Source organism: Dipodomys merriami, unplaced genomic scaffold (genome assembly GCF_024711535.1).
Source record: "Dipodomys merriami isolate MVZ:Mamm:240054 unplaced genomic scaffold, mDipMer1.0.p SCAF_27, whole genome shotgun sequence".
Classification (NCBI taxonomy): domain Eukaryota; kingdom Metazoa; phylum Chordata; class Mammalia; order Rodentia; family Heteromyidae; genus Dipodomys; species Dipodomys merriami.
Genome location: NW_027204159.1, coordinates 13,276,494 through 13,297,567, shown reverse-complemented (window position 1 = coordinate 13,297,567; position 21,074 = coordinate 13,276,494). Strand labels below are relative to the sequence as shown.

Below are 21,074 nucleotides of genomic sequence, written 5' to 3'. Positions count from 1 at the left end.
TATTCCTTGCCTTTCTTTCTTTCTTTCTTTCTTTCTTTCTTTCTTTCTTTCTTTCTTTCTTTCTTTCTTTCTTTCTCTTTCTTTCTGTCTCTGTCTCTGTCTCTGTCTCTCTCTCTCTCTCTGTCTCACTTCCTCCTCCACGTCTTCCTCCTCTTTTTCTTTGTGGTAGCACACCAGCCTTGAGCACAAAAGCTCAGGGACAGCACCAGGCCCTGCATTCAAGTCTCACGACCAAAAAAAAAAAATCATAAAAATTACATACTTATTGGATGTCATGTGAGGTATATGTTGTGATCAGATTAAACATATCTATGTCCATAGATACTTACCACTACTTTATAGTGAAACTGTTCAAAATCCTGTCTTCTAGCAATAATACACAATTTTTTTTTGTAGTGTCCTACTATGTTTTTTTTTTTTCTTTTCTGTTTGTGTGGTACTGAGGAATCAAAACCAGGGCCTCATGTATGCTAGGCAAGCACTCTACCACTAAGCCCTAGAACTTCTTTCAAATCCTGTTCGTCTGCAGAGACTAACCCTGACCCTCCCCCTCACTGTCCTCCCTGGCCTCTGGTAGCCACCATTGCTCTCAGCTCCTCTTAACCTTCATAATCAACCCTCTGTCTTGCTCATTTACATTTCAAATTAACCATGGAAAAATTGTCAGTAGCTCAGTTCTACATGAATCCAGTTTATTATTTCTTCATCCTCATCTCCTTTTCTTCCTCTTCCTCCTCCTCCTTTTTTTTTTTTGCCAGTCCTGGTGCTTGAACTCAGGGCCTGGGCACTGTCCCTTAGTCTCTGTCAAGGCTAGTGCTCTACCACTTGAACCACAGCTCCACTTACAGCCTTTTCTGTTTATGTGCTACTGAGAAATTGAACTCAGGGCTTCATGAATGCTAAGCAAGCACTCTTAACACTAAGCCACATTCCCAGTCCTCTATTTTTTTTTAAATTTTATTTTAAAGCAAGCCTGTGGAAGTATAGAGTCAATTAGTCTATCCTTTTTGTGTCCAATAGGAAAGAAAAGGAACAGCCAAAGTAGACTTTTTGAAGAAGATTGAGAAAGAAATACAACAGAAATGGGATACCGAGAAAGTGTTTGAGACCAATGCGTCTGATTTGGAGGGACAGACCAGGTGAGTAATTGGGAAGTAACTTCAGAAAGTGTGTGTAATGTTCAAGACAGGCTATACTCACCTTATGTTGTAAATGGGCTGGTTAGGATCCTTTTGCTTTACCCAGATAGAAATGATGGGTAGGTGAAGAGAAGCTGCCCCGGTTATTCTTGGTACTTGTGTATGTGCAGGCATGGAGGAGATGACAGTGGGTAGCAGCAGTCAGCCCTGGGTCTTTGTCAGCTAGGATAGTCTCATGAGATTTGGGCTTTGAGGGTCAGGCCCTGACAGTTAAGGGAGGAACACAGGGTTCAGGGCCCTAATAGTGTTAAGCTCCAGCAGTGGGCAGGGCCTCTCTATAAGTCGGGGCTCTAAGCCACAGGTCCTGTGGGGAAGTCTCTGTTAATTGGGGTCCTGAGTGTCACAGATCTCCATTGCCAGCCAATATTCTCTGCTGCTGCAGGCTATTGCTGGCTACTACTAGCTGATTCCTGTCTCCACCACTCTTATCACCTTTTTCCCAGGCTGCCTAGCTTGCCAACTTGTCAGCTCCCCTTCTGTCATCAAAGCTTCCTCCCTGCCATTTCTTTTTTTTTTTTTTTGCTTTGTGTAACCAGCTCTGCAGCGGTGGGTAAAACTACTTGTTGATCCTCCTATTGATACTTTTTGCATAGCTGAGATGGTTGTACTGTTGTACCTTAATGTCCAACTTTTTATTGATTGGGATGGGGTTTCATTGATTTTTTTTGTTGTTTTTTTTTTGCCTGGGCTGGCTTCAGACCATGATTTTCCCAATCTCTCTGTTCTGAGTAGCTGGGGTTACAGGTGTGAGCCTTCACACTGGCTTTTTTTTTTTTTTTTTTTGTAGTGCTGAGATTTGAACTCAGGCTTTTAGGTAAGTGCTCTACTTTGGACGTATACCTCCAGCCCTGTTTTGCACTGGTTATTTTTTTTTTTTTTTGGGTCCGGTCGTGGGGCCTGAACTCTGGGCCTAGGCGCTGTCCCTCAGCTCTTCAGCTCAAGGCTAGCGCTCTACCACTTGAGCCATAGCGCCACTTCGGCTTTTTTCTTTTTGCTTATGTGGTATTGAGGAATCGAACCCAGGGCCTCAGGCATGCAAGGCAAGTGCTCTACCACTGAGCCACCTTCCCAGCCCCTGCACTGGTTATTTTTGAGGTAGTGTCTTGCTTCCTACCCTGGAGTGTACCTGGACTGCACTCCTCTTATTTATGCTTCCCATGAAGTTAGGATGATAGGCCCAGGTCAAGAAGGGGTCTCATGGACTTTTTGCTTAGGCTGTCATCAAACTGATCCTCTTTATCTCAGCTTCTCAAGTGGGTGGGGCTATGGGCTTGAGTCACTAATACATCCTCCCCTCCCCCCCTTTTTTTTAACTAGTCCTGGGGCTTCAACTCAGGGTCTGAGCTCTGCTCAAGTATAGCACTTTAGCACTTGAACTACAGCACCACTTCCAGCTTTTTCCATTTATGTGTATTGAGGAATCAAACCCAGGGCTTCATGTATGCTAGGCAAGCACTCTACCACTAAGCCACATTCCCAGCCCCTCTTCCTTCCCTCCCTCCTTTTTTTGGTCAGTTATGGGGCTTGAACTATGGTCCTGAGCGCTATCCCTCAGCTCTAGCTCAAGGCAAGTGCTCTATCACTTAAGCCACAGTGCCACATCTGGTCTTCTGGTGGTTTATTGGAGATAAGAGTTTCTCGGCCTTCCCTGCCCAGGCTGGCTTTGAACTGAGATCCTCAGATTTCAGCTTCCTAAGTTAGCTAGGATTACAGGTGTGAGCCACTGGTGCCCAGCTCCCCCCCACCTCCCTTATTTGAAGCTTCTGTTTGGTCTAGAATTTTGGTCAGCATTAAGGTAATTTAATAAAAATGAACTGAAAAGGCTGCTTTGTTCAGTGAAGGCCAGTGAACTGTGCTAATATACTAAGATACTGCGGAAACTTAGTAACATAATGTTTAGTGAAGAAAACAAATTTTGTCTTTATAAAACATACCGTGGCTGGGTGCCGGCGGCACACACCTGTAATCCTAGCTACTCAGGAGGCTGAGATCTGAGGATCGTAGTTCAAAGCCAGCCTGGGCAGTAAAAGTCCATGAGACTCTTACCTCCAATAAACCACCAGAAAACTGAAAGTGGCACTGGCTCCAGTGGTAGAGTGCTAGCCTTGAACTGAAGAGCTGAGGGACAGTGCCCAGGTCCATGACCGACCAAAAAAAAAAAAAAACAAGCCGGGCGCTGGTGGCTCATGCCTGTAATCCTAGCTACGCAGGAGGCTGAGATCTGAGGATCGTAGTTCAAAGCCAGCCCGGGCAGGAAAGTCCATGAGACTCATATCTCCAATAAACCACTAGAAAACCGGAAGTGGCGCTGAGGCTCAAGCGGTAGATCACTCGCCTTGAGCTGAAGAGCTCAGAGATAGCACCCCTTCCCAGAGTTCAAGCCCCACAACCGGCCAAAAAAAACCAAAACAAAAAACCATACCATGTTTTGTGTAATATTCACAAATAAGCGAGATTAAGTGGTAGACTGCTGAAGGGCATAGACATATTTACAAACTGTCCAAAAGGAAGGGAATGACAAAGGCATGTGTTAGTGTATTGATTATCCTTAGTGGGGGACTGAAGAGGGAGGAAATGACACATGTGTAGCTTTGGTGAGTTCATGATGCATTTCTAAGTGTTCACTGTATTGTGCTGTATAACATGCAGGTATATTTCATTAGAAAACACACTATAGTGGGGCACCAGTGGCCAATGCCTATAATCCTAGCTATTCAAGAGGCTGACATCCAGAGGACTGTGGTTCAGAGCCAACCTGAATCAAAAAGTCTGTAAGACTCCCATTTTCAATTAAATAGCAAATTACCAGACTGTAGTCATGGCTCAAGCAGTAGATTCCTGTTTGTGAGGAAGCAAGCCCAGGAAGGCTGGCTTCAAACCAGCCTCAGATCTTTTTTTTTTTTTTTTTTTGGGTCCAGTCATGAGGCCTGAACTCTGGGCCTGGGCGCTGTCCCTCAGCTCTTCAGCTTAAGGCTAGTGCTCTACCACTTGAGCCATAGTGCCACTTCCAGCTTTTTTCTTTTTGCTTATGTGGTGCTGATGAATTGAACCCAGGGCCTCAGGCATGCAAGGCAAGCGCTCTACCACTGAACCACCTTCCCAGCCCCAGCCTCAGATCTTATCCTCCTGTGTAGCTAGGAATATAGGTGTGAGCCACCGGCACCCAGTTGGATGTTTATTTCTTAATAGTGATCTTTACATGTTTAATTTTTTTCTAAGTCAAAGCTAAGTTGCAGTTTTTACAGAGATTTTAATTTCTAGATTTTTCAAATTTATTTTTAAATATCATCTACATAGCTAAAATTTAAGTAACGTATCAAGTACTGTCTGCAGCCTCTCCCCTCCCTCATTGTAAAAGAAATTTATCATTTTCTTGCTCACTCTTCCTTCTCACGTTTGTTTTGCAGCAAGGGCAAGTACTTTGTAACCTTTCCATTTCCGTATATGAATGGTCGTCTTCATTTGGGTCACACGTTTTCTTTATCCAAGTGTGAGGTAAAGTTTTTTTCTGTATTTAATAGAGTGGGATGAGGGATTTTTAGTAAATACTGTTTTGAAGAAAATAGTATATGTAGAATTTCTTCCTGTAATAATACTTAGAATTCCTTAATTTTTATATTTTCTTAAGTTATTTTTGTATTTAATGTTCTTGTGAATATATAGTTGTGTAGGGTTCTGGTCATGTTTGCATATTAAAAATTCCAAAGTTGGTAAAAAATGTAACAATAAAACAGCCTTTGTAATGAATGTAAAATCTAATTGGTATTCTAAAGGAAGATGTGAAAGAAGAAAACTTAAATTCTTTGTATAAGTTAGCATTTGTTGATCATCCCCCATTTACATTTGCAATTTAAAGTTACCTTTTGTTTCTATAGTTTGCAGTAGGGTACCAGAGATTAAAAGGAAAACGCTGTCTGTTTCCCTTTGGTTTACACTGTACTGGGATGCCGATTAAGGTAAGACTGCTGGTAGGATTGTTTTCTACTCTTCTTAGCTTAGAATGAATAGTAATACTCAATTCACGTTTTTGAAATAAGCTTTTCATATACTGCCATATTAAAGCATTTTCTGAAATTAGTTGAATTTATGAGAGTGAAGATTACTTAAAAAAGTTTGAAATAATTACACAAAAGGCACGCATTAGCTGAGTGTGATAGTGTATATCTGTAATCTCATCTCTGGAGGCTTGGGCAGGCCAATAGCCATTCACCCCCACTCTGCCCTACATAGTAAGTTCCCTGTCAGCCTGGGAAATGCTGTTTCAAAGAGACAGAAAAGAAAAACAAAGTCCCAAATACTTCAGTGTGTATTTCTTGAGAACATGGGCATTCATTATAGTCACACCACCTCCTTTTAATTTAACTTTGATATACTATCATCTTTAATCTGTAGCCAAATTTTAGTCGTGCCAAGATCTTGTTTTTCTTTTTTTCTTTTTGTAGATGACACATTCTCTTTAATATCTTAGTTTTTTTTTTGTCATGATGTTGATGTTTGGGTTACTGCAACAAAAACACAACATAGATGAGTTGTAAATCTTTCACTGTGTCATGTTAAAAAGCATATAATGAATGGCAGTTGTCTCAGTTTACTAATACCTAGCAACATGTTGTAGATTTTGTTTGTGTGCTTGTTTTTTGATAGTTTTGGGGTTTGAACTCAAGGACTTTTGCTGTCTAGGAAAGCACTGTACCACTTGAGCCATTCCTCCAGTCCTTTTGCTTCAAGTAATTTTCAAATAAGTTCTCTCACTTTTTGCCTGGGCCAGTCTCAGACCATGTTTCTTCTACCTATGCCTCATATATAGCTGGGATTACAAATGTGTGCTATCGTATCAGCTTAGTTATTGAAGTGGGTTCACACTATTTGCCTAGTTTGGCCTGAAACCACCGAGCGTATTCTGATCTCTACCTCGTGAGTAGCTGGGATCATGTAGTAGGAATCACTGTGCTTACTTAGCCTTATCAAAGACATTGCATTTGATAGAATTTTGTGCTTCTGCTGCCACACATATTGTATGCTACATTGAGTACTGTGTTTTTTTTTTTTTTTGAAAATAGTGAAAAACTATTAGAAATTTTAGTAATAATTTATAAACACAAGCACACCTTATTGTAAAAAGAACATTTTGATACACAAATACCATCCAAGATGAAAGAAAATTACAATATATTCTAATTATAATAAATCACCATAATGGTCAATATTCTGAAGTTGTTCATGTTTAATGCTAACTAGGTAAGGATACTGTATTTAACTTTTTTTCCTTAGAAAAAGCACATTGCTTACTGATCAGTTTTGAATTTGAGGAAGTTCACTTATAATTATCTGAAGACAGTTTAATATTTTACTTGTATAGACAATTTCTCCATCATTGTTAGAAAATATGATAACATTTCTTTCTTTGTTTCCATCTTAATAATGGAGTAATTGTCACATGCCTTTCTCTGTTAATTGTCATTAGGGGTAGAGAATTTAAAAAAGTTTATTTATAAAAATGTTAACACTGTGTCTGGATATTCAGTAGAGTCATGCTTCATAACCATTTGAGAGTCAGCAATTAGTAGTGCTCACAGCTAGAATTTGTTATAGAGATGAGCTAAGGAGACCTAGTTGGAGTTGCAGGCTGAGTCTGGAGGAATCTTTGTACACAGGATGGATACTCTTTGGATGCTAGCACAGGATGCTAGTAAGAAGGATGTCCTTCTTAGCAGAGCCTAACAGGTAGGCATGTAGTGGAACAGATTTTGCCCATCTCCTGAGTCTCAGACCCACCATCACAAAGCAAAGGGTAGCAAAGGAAACAAGGTAAGTATGGGAGTACTCTGTGTTTTGAACAAATGGTGGCTGAATCAATGAACTAAAATACTAATTTGTAAATTAGTGAATTTTGACGTGCAAGATGTGTATGTATTGTTTTCTATAATATTCTACCTATATCTAGATATTGTAGAAATTCCATTCTACTTAGCCTTAGAAATAAAAAACTCAAATTATGTCCTTGAGTTTTGAACTTCACTCTCTCCAATGTTATAGGCATGTGCTGATAAGTTGAAAAGAGAAATAGAGCTATATGGTTGCCCTCCTGATTTTCCAGATGAAGAAGAAGAAGAGGAAGAAATGAGTGTTAAAACAGATGATATCATAATTAAAGATAAAGCAAAAGGAAAAAAGGTTTGGTGGTTGTTGATATTTATGTTGGCTGATTTATATGTGCATTTCCAATATTATCAAAGTAACTGGCACATAAAATGGATTTGGTAATTTAAGTGTTGCATCCATATGTTAGCTTTCTTCTTTCTTGTTGATTTTTCTCTTTTCTTTCATGTGAGGCAATCTTAGGTTTAAAGAGGAGTTGCAAGATAGTATAGAGTTCCCTTAAAATCATTACCCACTTGCCCTAATGTTATTACAGCTTATCTAAGTATACTAAAATCCTCAAAACTAAGGAATCAGCATTACCACAGTATTATTTACTAAACTGCAGACTGCATTTGGATTCTCACTTAAGACCTCAATCTTGATCATTTTGGTAGGTGGTGTATACCAGGCCTTTCTACTGTTAGGATTTCATTTTTGCTATTTGTAATTGATACATACTTTGATAGATATTTCGAGGCTATGGAAATAATACCTTGTTTCTTTTTAATGCTTGCTCACAACCATTATCTATACTGTTCTAATGGTGATTTTCAATTTTATTTTTTCTGTGTTTATTATCTAGAATTCTGAAAGAAAGTGTCTTTTTTCCCCCTTGTTTTTCCTTCCTTCCTTCCTTCCTTCCTTCCTTCCTTCCTTCCTTCCTTCCTTCCTTCCTTCCTTCCTTCCTTCCTTCCTTCCTTTCTTGCTTCCTTTCTTGCTTCCTTTCTTGCTTTCCTGCCTTCCTTCCATCCTTTTCTCTTCCTCTCTGTTTCCTTCCCTCCCTTCCTCCCTTTTCTTTTCTTTTCTTTTTTTTTTTTTTTTTGTCGGTCGTGGGGCTTGAACACTGGCCTGGGCGCTGTCCCTCAGCTCTTCAGCTCAAGAGGAGCGCTCTACCACTTGAGCTATAGCGCCACTTCCGGTTTTCTGGTGGTTTATTGGAGATAGGAGTCTCATGGTCTCTCCTGCCCGGGCTGGCTTTGAACTGCGATCCTCAGATCTCAGCCTCCTGAGTAGCTAGGATTACAGGCATGAGCCACCAGCACCCGGCTTCCCTTTTCTTTTCTTTCTTCCCTCCTTCCTTTTTTCCTTTCTTTGTTTCCTCCTTTTCTTCTTTCCCTCTTTTCCTCCCCCCCCCCCATTTTTTTCTTTAGAAATAAGTTCCTTTTTATTATTACTAAATAATTATACAAAGGAATTTCAATTCAACATGTCAGTTTATGGGCATATTCATTTTCTTTTTTGTTGGTTGTGGGGCTTGAACTCTGGGCTTGGGTGCAGTCCTCAACTCTTCAGCTTAAGGTGATTGTTCTACCACTTGAGCCACAGAGCCACTTCCAGTTTTCTGGTGATTAACTGGAGATAAGAGTCTCATGGACTTTCCTGCCTGGGCTGGCTTTGAACCGCAATCCTCATATCTCAACCTTCTGAGTAGCTAGGATTACAGGTTGAGCCACCATTGCCCAGCAGCATAGGCATTTTGAACAATGTCACCTTTACCATTGTTCTCTACCATTTGTCCCAACTCCACCCATCCCCTCAAGTTACTCGGTTCCACTTTCACATATGTACATTGAATATTATTACTGTTCGCTCCCACTCTTTTCTCCATTCATCTACCCTACTGTTCTTCATCTCCTCCAACCTCTGACAACATATATTCTAGCTTCCTGGTATTTCATTTTATTAAACTCTTAAGTTAGCTGTTCAAGAGAATCTTTCCCTGTGTATACCACATTATCTGCATATGACCCTGTATATATTTTCATATGTTTATAGTTTAGGTACAACTTCCACATAAGTGAGAAAATATGTGCCCTTTGTCTCTCTGAGACTGACTTAATTCACTTAACATAATTTTATGAAATAAACTTCTAATGTCTTCTCTGCCTATGATTTATTTCATTTGAGCTTCAGCGTCTTAAAAAAAATACCTTTGGCTCAGTGGTAGAGTGCTTGCCTCACATGCATGAGGCCCTGGGTTTGATTCCTCAGCACCACATAAACAGAAAAAGCTGGAACTGGTGCTGTGGCTTAAGTGGTAGAGCACTTGCCTTGAGCTGAAGAGCTGAGGGACAGTGCCCAGGTCCAGAGTTCAAGCCTCACAACTGACAACCCCCCCAAAAAAAACCCTTTAAGTAGTTGTACAAAGCAATTAAATAGCAGTTACAATACATCTTGACAAATGCTTTGATAGATAATTTGAGACTGTGGAAAGAGTACCTTGATTGTTTTCTACTGGCCATTTTCAATTTTTCTTATTCTTTCTATGTTTATTATCTAGAATTCTGAAAGATGAGGTATCCTTTTTTCCCCTATTTGCTTTTTCAAATTTTTTTATATTAGTATGGAGTTATGGATATTTAATTTTTTTTTTTTTTTGCCAGTTCTGGGGCTTGAACTCAGGGCCTGGGTGCTGTCCCTGAGCTTCTTTGGCTCAAGGCTAGCACTCTACCATTTGAGCCATAGTGCCACTTCCAGCTTTTTCTGTTTATGTGGTAATGAGGAATTGAATCCTAGGCTTCATGCATGCTAGGCAAACACTCTACCACTAAGCCACATTCCCAGCTGGATATTTAATTCTGTAGATAGGGTTACTTATTGTTATGTTTGTTATTCCTCAGATTCTAACGTTGGCCACTGGGAGTTCTTTGAGTTTGGTACCAAGTCCATTTGACATTCCTTTATTTTTTCTTTTTGTTATAAAACACTTTTTTAATTTCTAGGATCACAAAGTCCTCTAAGCTTGTGTTCCCTGTTTCAGCTTTGGAATCAAACAGGGCTTAAAAGCTCCTTGGCTTCTCCTGGAAACCCTTATTTATTTTATTGAAGAATTGTTTTCAGAAACTATGGTGTAAAGGCCAGGTGGGCTCATAACTATGACTACTTTCAGACCTCTCAGTGGGAAAGAGATATGCTTACCAGCCCACTACTGTCCACATACCTAATTTATATCTATCTACACATGAAAACAAATGAGTTCATACTCATTTTTTATCAACATGAATAATTCTAGCATTTTACCTTTGTTTATATATGAGTTACATTATAACAGGAACCTCGCTCTTACTATTTATTGTATATTTATTTGTTCATTTCTACACGTAGTAAAGTTGCTTTAAAATTCTTAATTTATACTTGAGAGAAAACAGTTTTACCAACTAAAATAAATCAGGTTTTGTATATAATTCTTTTTGTCTTTAGAGTCTAGTCAACATACTTTCCCAAATGTTCCAGAATTCCTTTAATCAACACCTTTCTTTCCCAATCCTTTAGTTTGGTTAAGTCATGTATTTATAATATAATTAGAAACATTATGGCCTGCATTCCATCCTATATTTTCTCCATACCTTGGTTGAATTATATACAGCAAAATTTTACTTTGTGCATAGTTTGATGGGTCTGAGAAATAGTAGAGTTATGCTCAAAATTTCCTGTGTTTCCTTTTAATTATTATCTCTAACTGTGACATTTTGATATTGGTAAATATTAGAAAAGAAGGGAGCTCTTGCTAGTAGTTTTTAGCTAAAAAAGAACTGATATGTGTGGTACGAAAAGGAATAAATTGAAATTTGGGTCTGAAGTCTCATTTCACTATTGGTAATTCTTTGTGACTCCATCTATTTAGTTACCATTAGAAAATCCACTTTTTATTAGCTTACCATAGTTATGCAGATTTCCACACATTTACAATATATTCCAATCAATCACTGTCCCTTTCTTACTTTTCCTAAAACAATCCCAACAGGTTTCCTTGTTCCAGTTTTGTAGACACAATAGTACAAGTAACTCCTGCAGTGTTCTCATGTATCACCAGCGGTTTGAGAATTAAAAATATTACATTCAGATTATTCACTTAAAATTGCTGTGGTCCTTGAATGCTAAGTATTTGTTTGTTATTCTTTAATGGAGTTTTTTTTTTTTTTGTCTGTTTTTAGAGCAAAGCTGCTGCTAAAGCTGGGTCTTCTAAGTATCAGTGGGACATAATGAAATCTCTTGGACTGTCTGATGAAGAGATTGTAAAATTTTCTGATGCAGAACATTGGCTGGAATATTTCCCACCACTGGCTATTCAAGACCTGAAAAGAATAGGTTTAAAGGTATACCATCACCTCATAGTTACAGAAAATGTGGAGAAAGTTTAAAAAGAAAGTTTAAAAAGATATGGACCAACTCTTAAATTTAGAATAATGTATTGTACCTGGATGCTACTGGAGAATTGTACTGTTAGTGTCAGAGTAGCCCCTAGTGGGACTATGGCAGCAGAGAGTATTTTAGTATTTGTCTCACTGAAGTGTATATTGATATACTGACCCTTAGTAGAAAAGAGTTTTATTCAAAGAGTAAGAAGAAGTTGAAGGTTAATTTAAATATTTATGAGTATGCAAAGTTATTGTTTAATTCATTTTTTTTGCCAGTCCTGGGGACTGAACTCAGGGCCTGGGTACTGTCTCTGAGCTTCTTTTGTTCCAGGCTATCACTCTACTGCTTGAGCCAGTTGAGCCACAGCACCACTTCTGGCTTTTTCTGTTTATGTGGTACTAAGGAATTGAACCCAGGGCTTCCTGCATCCAAGGCAAGCACTCTACCACTAAGCCACATTCCCAGTTCTGTTTAGTTCTTTTTCATTTATTATAATTCCTATTTATTTAATTTTATTGTAAAGATGTTGTACAGAGGGGTTACAGTTACATGAGTAAGGCAATGAGTACATTTCTTGTTGAACATCTTTACCCCTCTTATTGCTCCCCCACTATATTTATTACTAAGTAAATGCTTAGAAACATTAAAAAACACCAACTCTCAGCTTTCAACTTATTTTTAACAGTTAAAGTTATTCTAATTTGGGGACTCAAGAAGAGTAAAGCTGAGAGCTGGTGGCTCATACCTGTGATCCTCGCTACTCTGGAGGCTGAGATCTGAGGATCAGGATTCAAAAGCAGCCCGGGCAGAAAAGTTCCTGTGAGACTTTTTTTAAACTATGTTTTTTTTTGTTGTAAAAATACTGTACAGAGGAGTTACATGAGCAAGGTAATGAGTACATTTCCTATCAAGCATTGTTACCTCCTTTATTTTTCTCCTACCATCCCTTCCCTCCCACCTCCACAACTACATCCCCCCCCCACCTAAATGGTAAAGTTTGTTTTTCAACATAGTGTCTGTACATCTCATTGTTACAATGGGTCAACCTGTATCCCTATTTAAACTTTTTTTTTTCACTTCCCCTCCCCAAATTAGAGAAGTGTTACAAGATGCAGGGCTCTGACATCAAATACAGTGAAAACGGGTTTTACCGTGGGGGAGGAACATATAAAGAAAAAAATCTCATGGTACATTATAAATATGTTAGAAACAGTAGCAAGAAAGAAAAAAAAATCACTTGTGTTCCTATCTTGGGGTTCATTTCGCTTAACATCATCTTATCTGGTCATATGTACATAGCTTTTGACCTTTTCTGCTTGTCCTTACACTAGTTATTGCAAATAAGGGAAACCATGGGACCTATGTTTCTTTGGGCCTGGCTTACTTCACTTAATATAATTTTTTCCAAGTCTTTCCATTTCTTACAAATGGGGCAATGTCATTCTTTCTGATGGAGGCATAGAATTCCACTTTTATCTACCAGAAAACCAGAAGTGAAGCTGTGGCTCAAAGTAGTAGAGTTCTAACCTTGAGCAAAAAAGCTCAGGGACAGGGCTCAGGCCCTAAGGTCAAACTCCATGACTGACAAAGTGTACACACACACACACACACACACACACACACACACACACACACACACACACACACACACACACACACACACACACACACACACACACACACACACACACACACACACACACACACACACACACACACACACACACACACACACACACACACACACACACACACACACACACACACACACACACACTAATTGATTATAAAACTTTTGAATATTAAAAAAAATTGCTATTTCCTTTCTCATTCTGTAGGTAGACTGGCGGCGTTCTTTCATCACCACTGATGTTAATCCTTACTATGATTCATTTGTCAGGTGGCAATTTTTAACACTAAGAGAAAGAAATAAAATTAAATTTGGGAAGCGGTAAGTTTGTTGTCCTTCATTTTAGTAAAGTAGTGACTATACCATTCCTTCTTTATAATTCAGTATTCATAGCCTTTCTCTTTTTTTGCTTTTGTTTTTGTTTTTGTTTTGGTGCCAGTTCAGGGGCTTGGACTCAGCACCTATGGTGCTGTCCCTCAGCACTTTTGCTCAAGGACAGTGCTGTACCACTTGAGTCACAGTTCCATTTCCAGCTTTTTGCTGGCTAGAGATTAGAATCTGACAGACTTTCCCGCCCAGGCTACCTTTGAACTGGGATCCTCATATTTAAGCCTACTGAGTAGCTAGGATTACAGGAATGTGCCACTGGGCTTTTTTGTTCTTTTACTTTCTTATCCTTTGTTTTTCCCCACTAGTTTCTCTTTTATCTTGGTGCCAGGATTGAACCTGTTTCTTGCTTATGCATGCAAGTGCTGTAGTACTGACTTGCATCCCCACTCTCTTGTTAATGTCTTAATTTCTCTGAGTATCTGTGCATAGTGGAGCATGCCTAGCTACTTGGTAGGCAGGGGTGGGAAGATTGAGGACTGAGATGGGACTGGGTAAAACTCAAGACCCTATTTGAAAACTAAACGCAGGAGGTGGGGGGAGTGTAATTGTGGAGATGGGAGGGCTGGGTTGGTAAGGGAAAAACAAAGGAGGAGGTAACAATGCTTGATAAGAAATGTCATTACCTTGCTCATGTAATTGTAACCGCTCTGTACCGTATTTTCACAATAAAAAAACTTACTAGTAAAAAAAAACCCAAAACTAAATGCAGAGGGACTGGGAGTGTAGATCAAGATGCACTGTAGTCATAATCTGACTTGTGGTATTGAAAGCTTTAAAAAAAATAAAAAAAATATTAAAAAAGACTGGGAGTATACTTTAAGTGGTAGAGTGCTTTCCTATCAATCTCAAGGCCCCATGTTAAATCCCCCGTACCACCAAAACCAAGTTTTTATTTCTCTGATCTGTCTTGTGTTATAATACAGAATGAAATTTGTATGAAATGAAATCTGGACAAGCAGAAAATAATCATTGTGTATTTATACTTGTGTTCTCTAAATTGTTAACAAAATTTAGAGATTCTTGATTATTTATGTAGCTACTTGCAGCTTACAAATGAAATTATATTTCACCATGTCTTGATTTATGTCACAAAACTAGTATTCATATTTTTTGATGGTATTACCTTTGATGAAGGTAAAAACTTCTCATCAGTAATGAAGTTGACAGAACTACTCACAAGTATAGAAGTAGATATTTGCTCAGAATTTTCAGTTATAAGACATATATATAAGAAGTTAGCAACACTGACAAATAGACTATAACTTGTATATTACAATAATACTTGTACTTACTGTTTATCTTGTAGGCATACCATTTATTCTCCAAAAGATGGACAGCCTTGCATGGATCATGACAGACAAACTGGAGAGGTGATTATTTGGGCTATACAGTAGTTATTAAAATCTTTGATGTGATCATAGTGTTTCAGATCAGAAACTTAAAAATATAGCTTAGTTGCAGTGCTGATGTGTATAGTATGGTCATGGTACTCTGGTGCGTATGAAAAGGGAGATAATATCATGACAGGGACATGTGCCTTGTTTAGGACCTTATGTACTCTTAAGAATAGTATGTGGACTAGCTATATCAACTTGTTACAGGAAAGCGCATTGTTAAGCCTCACCCCTAAACAGCCACATCAGTTTAAGTATCCTGGGGTATGACCCAGGAATTTGTTTTTACAGTGTGATTCATATACATACTAATATTTGAGAAGCATCATTTGGAAAATACAACTCTAAAGAGAAGAATGTGGGGAAAGGTAATAAGATATACATAGGTAACTTTTGAGGTACACAGATTCCATTTATATGTGCTTTAATCATGTGCCTGTTTGTTCATTGCCAGTGTACTGGTAGCCATGCATCATAGCATTTCTTTTTATGTTATTACAGAACACATTAAGTAACATTCCTGTACTACTCAAATAAAGAAAGCAAGAGTGTTTTTCCTAAAGCCTTGCTTGGCTTATTAAATCAGTAAATGCTTGTATACATATATCTGAATACTACAGATTGGATAATTCATACAGAATAATGGTTTATTTAGTGATTGGTTCTAGAGAATTGAAGGCCAAAGGAATACCTTAGGTGAAGGCCTTTTTTTTTGGTCGGTTGTAAGGCTTGAACTCTGGGCCTGGGCGCTGTCTCTCAACTCTTCAGCTCAAGGCAGTTGCTCTACCACTTGAGTCACAGCACTACTTCAGGTTTTCTGGTGGTTAATTGGAGATAAGTCTCACAACTCTCAGCTCTTCAGCTCAAGGCAGTTGCTCTACCACTTGAGTCACAGTTTTCTGGTGGTTAATTGGAGATAAGTCTCACAACTTTCCTGTCCGGTCTGGCTTTGAACTGCAATCCTCAGATCTCAGCCTCCTGGGTAGCTAGAATTACAGGCGTGAGCCACTGGCACCCAGCCTTTCTTCTTTAGGGCCTGGGCACTGTCCCTGAACTTCTTTTTGCTCAAGGCTAGCACTCTACCACTAAGCCACATTCTCAGCCTCAAAGGCCTTCTTTTTAATAGAGATTATTTACAAATTACAGAGGTGGAGCCTGGCAACACATAATACTAGGGCCACACATGTGAGACTGAGGCAAATTGTCTTTTATGATATCCACTCTCATTGCCTTTTTTTTTTTTTAAATTTTTTTATTGTAAAAATACTATACAGAGGGTTACAGTTACATGAGTGAGGTAATGAGTACACTTCCTCTTGAACATTGTTACCCCCTCCATTGTTTTCCCCCTACCATCCCTTCCCTCCCTCCCTCCCCCAAGGTTCTTTTTTTTTTTTTTTTTGATTGTGATTAAGTGATTACTTAATTTCCGGAAATTCACAGTATTGTGGAATAATGATGCTCATTTAAAGTCACAAGTTCATTCTAACTTTCCTGGAGCAAATTGTCTATCACAGTCTGTAATATATAACGGTGCTCACATGTTATATACCATATATGTGATCAGCAGCATGGGGATATTTGGTAGTGGTTCAACCAGATGAGTGGGAGTTCTTTGTTTCTTAAGTCCTGTTAGTTTTGTCATATCACCTAACATTTTGGATTCATCATCCACTTATCAGGGAGACCATGTACCGTTTGTCTCTTTGTTCTTGGCTTACCTCGCTCAACATGATTCCTTCTAGCTCCATCCATTTCCCTGCAAATGCCATTATTTTGTCATTTCTAATGGCTGCATAATATTCCATTGTGTATAGATACCACAATTTTTGGATCCATTCATCTGTGGTGGGGCATCTAGGTTGTTTCCATATCCTAGCTATTGCGAACAGTGCTGCAATAAACATGGAGGTGCACGTGTCCTTGTATATTGGTTCCTGTTGTTCAGGGTAGATGCCTAGAAGTGGTATGACTGGGTCGTAAGGGAGGTCAATCTTTAGCTTTCTAAGGACCCTCCAGACTGCTTTCCAAAGTGGTTGTATGAGTGTACATTCCCACCAGCAGTATAATAGCGTTCCTCGTTCTCCACATCCCCTCCAGCATTTGTCGTTGGCTGATTTGTGGATGTGGGACATTCTGACTGGGGTAAGGTGGTATCTCAGGGTTGTCTTTATTTGCATTTCCTTCACCACCAGGGATGATGAACATTTCCTCATGTGTTTCTTTGCCATTTTTATTTCTTCATTTGCACTCTCATTGCCTTTTATGATAGCCACTCTCAGAATAGTCTGTTGACCTGATAATCCATTAATTCATGAGTGGATTATTCTATTATCGGAGCAGAGTCCTCATGACCTAAATACTTCTTAAAGCTTCCATCTTTTGGTACCTCACAGGGGAGTTTAAATTTCAGTGTGAGTTTTGGTAGGAACATTCAACCCTATCAAGTTCCCTTTTATTACATATTTTAGTATGTAATAAAATAAAAAGTAAAAAAATTTAAAAAATCAGCATGGCTTAAAGTTTGTGTTTTTTTTTTTTTTAGTTGGTCGGTTGTGGGGTCTGAACTCTGGGCCTGGGGGCTGTCCCTCAGCTCAAGGCTAGCACTCTATCACTTGAGCCACAGCACCACTTCTGGCTTTTTATTTCTGTTTATATGGTGCTGAGGAATCGAACCAAGGGCCTCATGCATGTAAGGCAAGCATTCTACCACTGAACCACCTTCCCAGCCCCAGAAAGTTTTTATATAGATTGAGCATTCCTAATCTAAAATGTTCCAAAGTTCAAAATGTTCCAGTGAGCCAGGTGCCAGTGGCTCATATCTCTAATCCTAGCTACTCAGGAGGCTAAGATCTGAGAATCGCAGTTCAAAGCCAGCTCCGACAAGAAAATCTGTGAGACTCTTATCGCCAATTAACCACCAGAAAAATGAAATGGCACTGTGGCTCAATTGGTGAAGTACTAGCCTTGAGCTGAAGACCTCAGGGACAGCGCCCAGACCCAGAGTTCAAGCCCCTCAACCGACAAAAAAAAGTTCTAGTCATGTTTTTTGATCGCTGACCTACCTCTCAAAAAGTATGGATTTGGAGACATTGTGAATCTCTCTCCCTCCCCTCCTCCTTTCCCTCGTTTCTTCTTTTCCTTGATTTATCTATTTATTTTTTGGTACCAGTCCTAGGACTTGAATTCGGGAAGTTGTGCTTTTTGATTTTTAGACATTGCACTTGCTAAGCAAGCGCTTTTGCCTCTGGGCTATATTTCAGTCTCAGGGTTTGGGCACTGTCTCTGGGCTTTTTTGTTAAAGGCTAGAGTGCTACCACTTGAGCCACACACAGCTTTACTTCCAGCTTTTGTGATGCTTAATTGGAGATAAGAGTCTCACAGGCTGGCTTTAAATTGTAATCCTCAGATCTCAGCCTTTTGAGTCACTGATGCCCAGCTTCTCCCTTCCTTTTTTGCTGGGACCAGGTTTGAATTCAGGGCCTCACACTTAGTCATGGCTACCACTTGAGTGTAAAATTATGGACTTTTCAATTTTGTATTAGATATAGCACTCAAAAAATTTTGTAGTTTGGTACATTGTAGATGTTGGTTGTCAGATTTAGGCATGCTTAGCTACTAAAGTAACCACAGATATTCCAAAACAGATCTGAAACATTTCTCCCCAAAGATTTTGGGTAAGAGATACTGACTGAGATGTGGTTCAAGTGGCACACCACTTGTCTGGCAAGCATAAGGCCTTGAGTTCAATCTTCTCCATCTCACTCCCACTCCATGGTCAAAAATTACTTAATAAGTACATTTCTTTTTGAACAGTGTCACCCTTTCCCTCATTTTCTCCTAGTTTTTCCCCTTCTGATTCCCCCCCTTAAGTTGTACAGTTTATTTCTAACATAATATTTAGTGTATTACTGCTGAATTAGTTCACTCTTTGTTCCATAGTTTCTATGCCTCCCCTTCCTCTCCCCAATTCAGATAAACTTAAATATGAGACAAAGTGTACAGAAATAAAAAACAGTGACAAAAGGGAAAAAGAACAAGAAAGCAAAAGAAAAAAAAGAAAACCTATGTAGTTTTATAGTGAGTGATAGTAGTATCCTAAATTCTAATAATGGCTCATGGAGTTTCAAAGCATTTTTTAAATAAATTATCTTAGGTGTTCCTTGGGGCAGTCTTTTGTGTGAGATGTAGCAGTGTTACTTTGCACTTAAGAAAGCAAAGTTTTTAGAGATTATGTCTATTGAGTCAGGCCAGTAGTAAGGGAATGAGAAAGCTTAGAATGTATATTATCTGATGCCTGGTCCAGTGTATAATTGTGATAACTGCCCTCCAGGACTTGTACTAGGGTCCAGCATTGGAGTTCTTTTCGAACTCTCATCTTGGTGAATACCATTTTGATTATGACATTAAGTCCTTCCTTATATACTAGACTTCCGCTTGAATATGGCCAGCACACCAGTGGCAGTCTATTCACTTCTAACAGTGGAAGAATCCATGTCAGATCTCTCACATATGTTGGTGAGTTTAATCCAAGTCTTTTTTTCACTTAGATTTTTGTTTTGTTTATTGGTTTAGGGTGTTGGACCTCAGGAATACACTTTAATCAAATTGAAAGTGCTGGAGCCATACCCATCCAAGTTAAGGTAAGGTTACTAAAGAGTTAATGTTTCATCATTTCTGAACAATAAGGTAGTTGTGAAGGAATCTTTTAATTTAACTACTTCCTTTTTCTTTTTAGTGGCCTGAAAGGTAAAAGTATCTTCTTAGTTGCTGCTACTCTTAGACCTGAGACTATGTTTGGACAGACAAACTGTTGGGTTCGTCCTAATCTAAAGTACATTGGATTTGAGACGGTGGATGGTGATATATTCATCTGCACCCAAAGAGCAGCCAGGAATATGTCATACCAGGGCTTTACCAAAGACAACGGAGTGGTGCCTGTTGTTAAAGAGTTAATGGGAGAGGTAAGTTGGGTATTACATTTTATTTTCATGCATACAATTAGAGGAAATTTTCAACAATGAAGCTTGAGAAAAGAACATTTAAAGAAAACTTTTAATTTGAGAGATACATGTAACAAAGTGTATGTTGACTTGTAGTTTGTTGAATTTTCATATATGTATTTGCTTAATTGAACATTACCCAAATCAAGATACGTACCTGTGGTTTCCAAAAGTTCTGGAGTGTACTAAACTTTCTCCTCCAAAGGGAATCTCTGCTCTGTCTTCACTAATAATTAGTTGCTATATTTGTACTCTTTAAAACATTTTCTGTTTATCCAGGTACTGGTGGCTCACCCCTGTGAACCTAGCTACTTAGGAGGCTGAGATCTGAGGGTCATGGTTCAAAACCAGTTCAGGAAGGAAAATCTTATCTCCAATTAAACACCAAAGAGTTTGAAATATATCTGTGGCTCAAATGGTAGAGCTCTAGCTTTGAATAAAAAAGGTCAGGAACAGCACCCAGGCCATGACTTTAAACCTCAGGAATCAGCACACACATAAAAAACATTTCAGGCTAGGCATCAGTGGCTCATGCCTATAATCCTAGCTACTCAGGAGCCTGAGATCTGAGGATTAGGGTTCGAAGCCATCCTGGACAGAAAAGTTCCTGTGAGACTCTATCTCTAATTAACCATTCAAAAACTGGAAGTGGCACTGTGGCTCAAAGTAGTAGAGTGCTAGAGAGCTCAGGGTTAGTGCCCATCCCTGCGTTCAAGCCCCATTACCAACAAAAAGGAAAAAAAAAAGAAACTTTAAACAGTTTTTTTGTTAGCTTACATTAGTTAGGCAGAGGCAGATTTCATTTTTACATTTCTAAGTATGTACTCTTTTGTGTCTGATGTCTTTTGCCCAATAACTGTGCAGTTGATACATGTTATATATAGGAGAATTTAAAAAAATTGCCGTGTATTCATTTTATATCTCTAAAGTAGCATATTTTAAATTTTATATATCAACTCAGCAAATATTTGGTTGAAAAATATAATCTTCCCCAAGAGATTTAATGATGACATTAGAGTTATGTTCATTTTTTTAAATACTGTTAGCTGGTAATTAGTATTAAATGTCAATGAAACAGGATGTGTGGAAGCTATGTGGGAGGAAAGTGAATCGTTTACTTAGAATGAGCAGCTGGATGCTGGTTGTGGACAATCACAAATGTGAGTCCAGTATTGCT

At 38.8% G+C, this 21,074-nt stretch overlaps 1 protein-coding gene across 1 annotated transcript in view; it reads left to right on the top strand.

Annotated features, from left to right (window-relative positions):
• Positions 1–21,074, top strand: part of Lars1 (leucyl-tRNA synthetase 1) — a 64,821-nt gene that overhangs the window by 3,295 nt on the left and 40,452 nt on the right. The window contains exons 2-10 of the mRNA XM_070036305.1: positions 1,021–1,139; positions 4,607–4,694; positions 5,075–5,155; positions 7,236–7,373; positions 11,276–11,437; positions 13,319–13,431; positions 14,807–14,870; positions 19,470–19,537; positions 19,633–19,858. Coding sequence (XP_069892406.1) covers positions 1,021–1,139; positions 4,607–4,694; positions 5,075–5,155; positions 7,236–7,373; positions 11,276–11,437; positions 13,319–13,431; positions 14,807–14,870; positions 19,470–19,537; positions 19,633–19,858 — 1,059 coding nt within the window. The remainder of the gene's footprint in view (positions 1–1,020; positions 1,140–4,606; positions 4,695–5,074; positions 5,156–7,235; positions 7,374–11,275; positions 11,438–13,318; positions 13,432–14,806; positions 14,871–19,469; positions 19,538–19,632; positions 19,859–21,074) is intronic.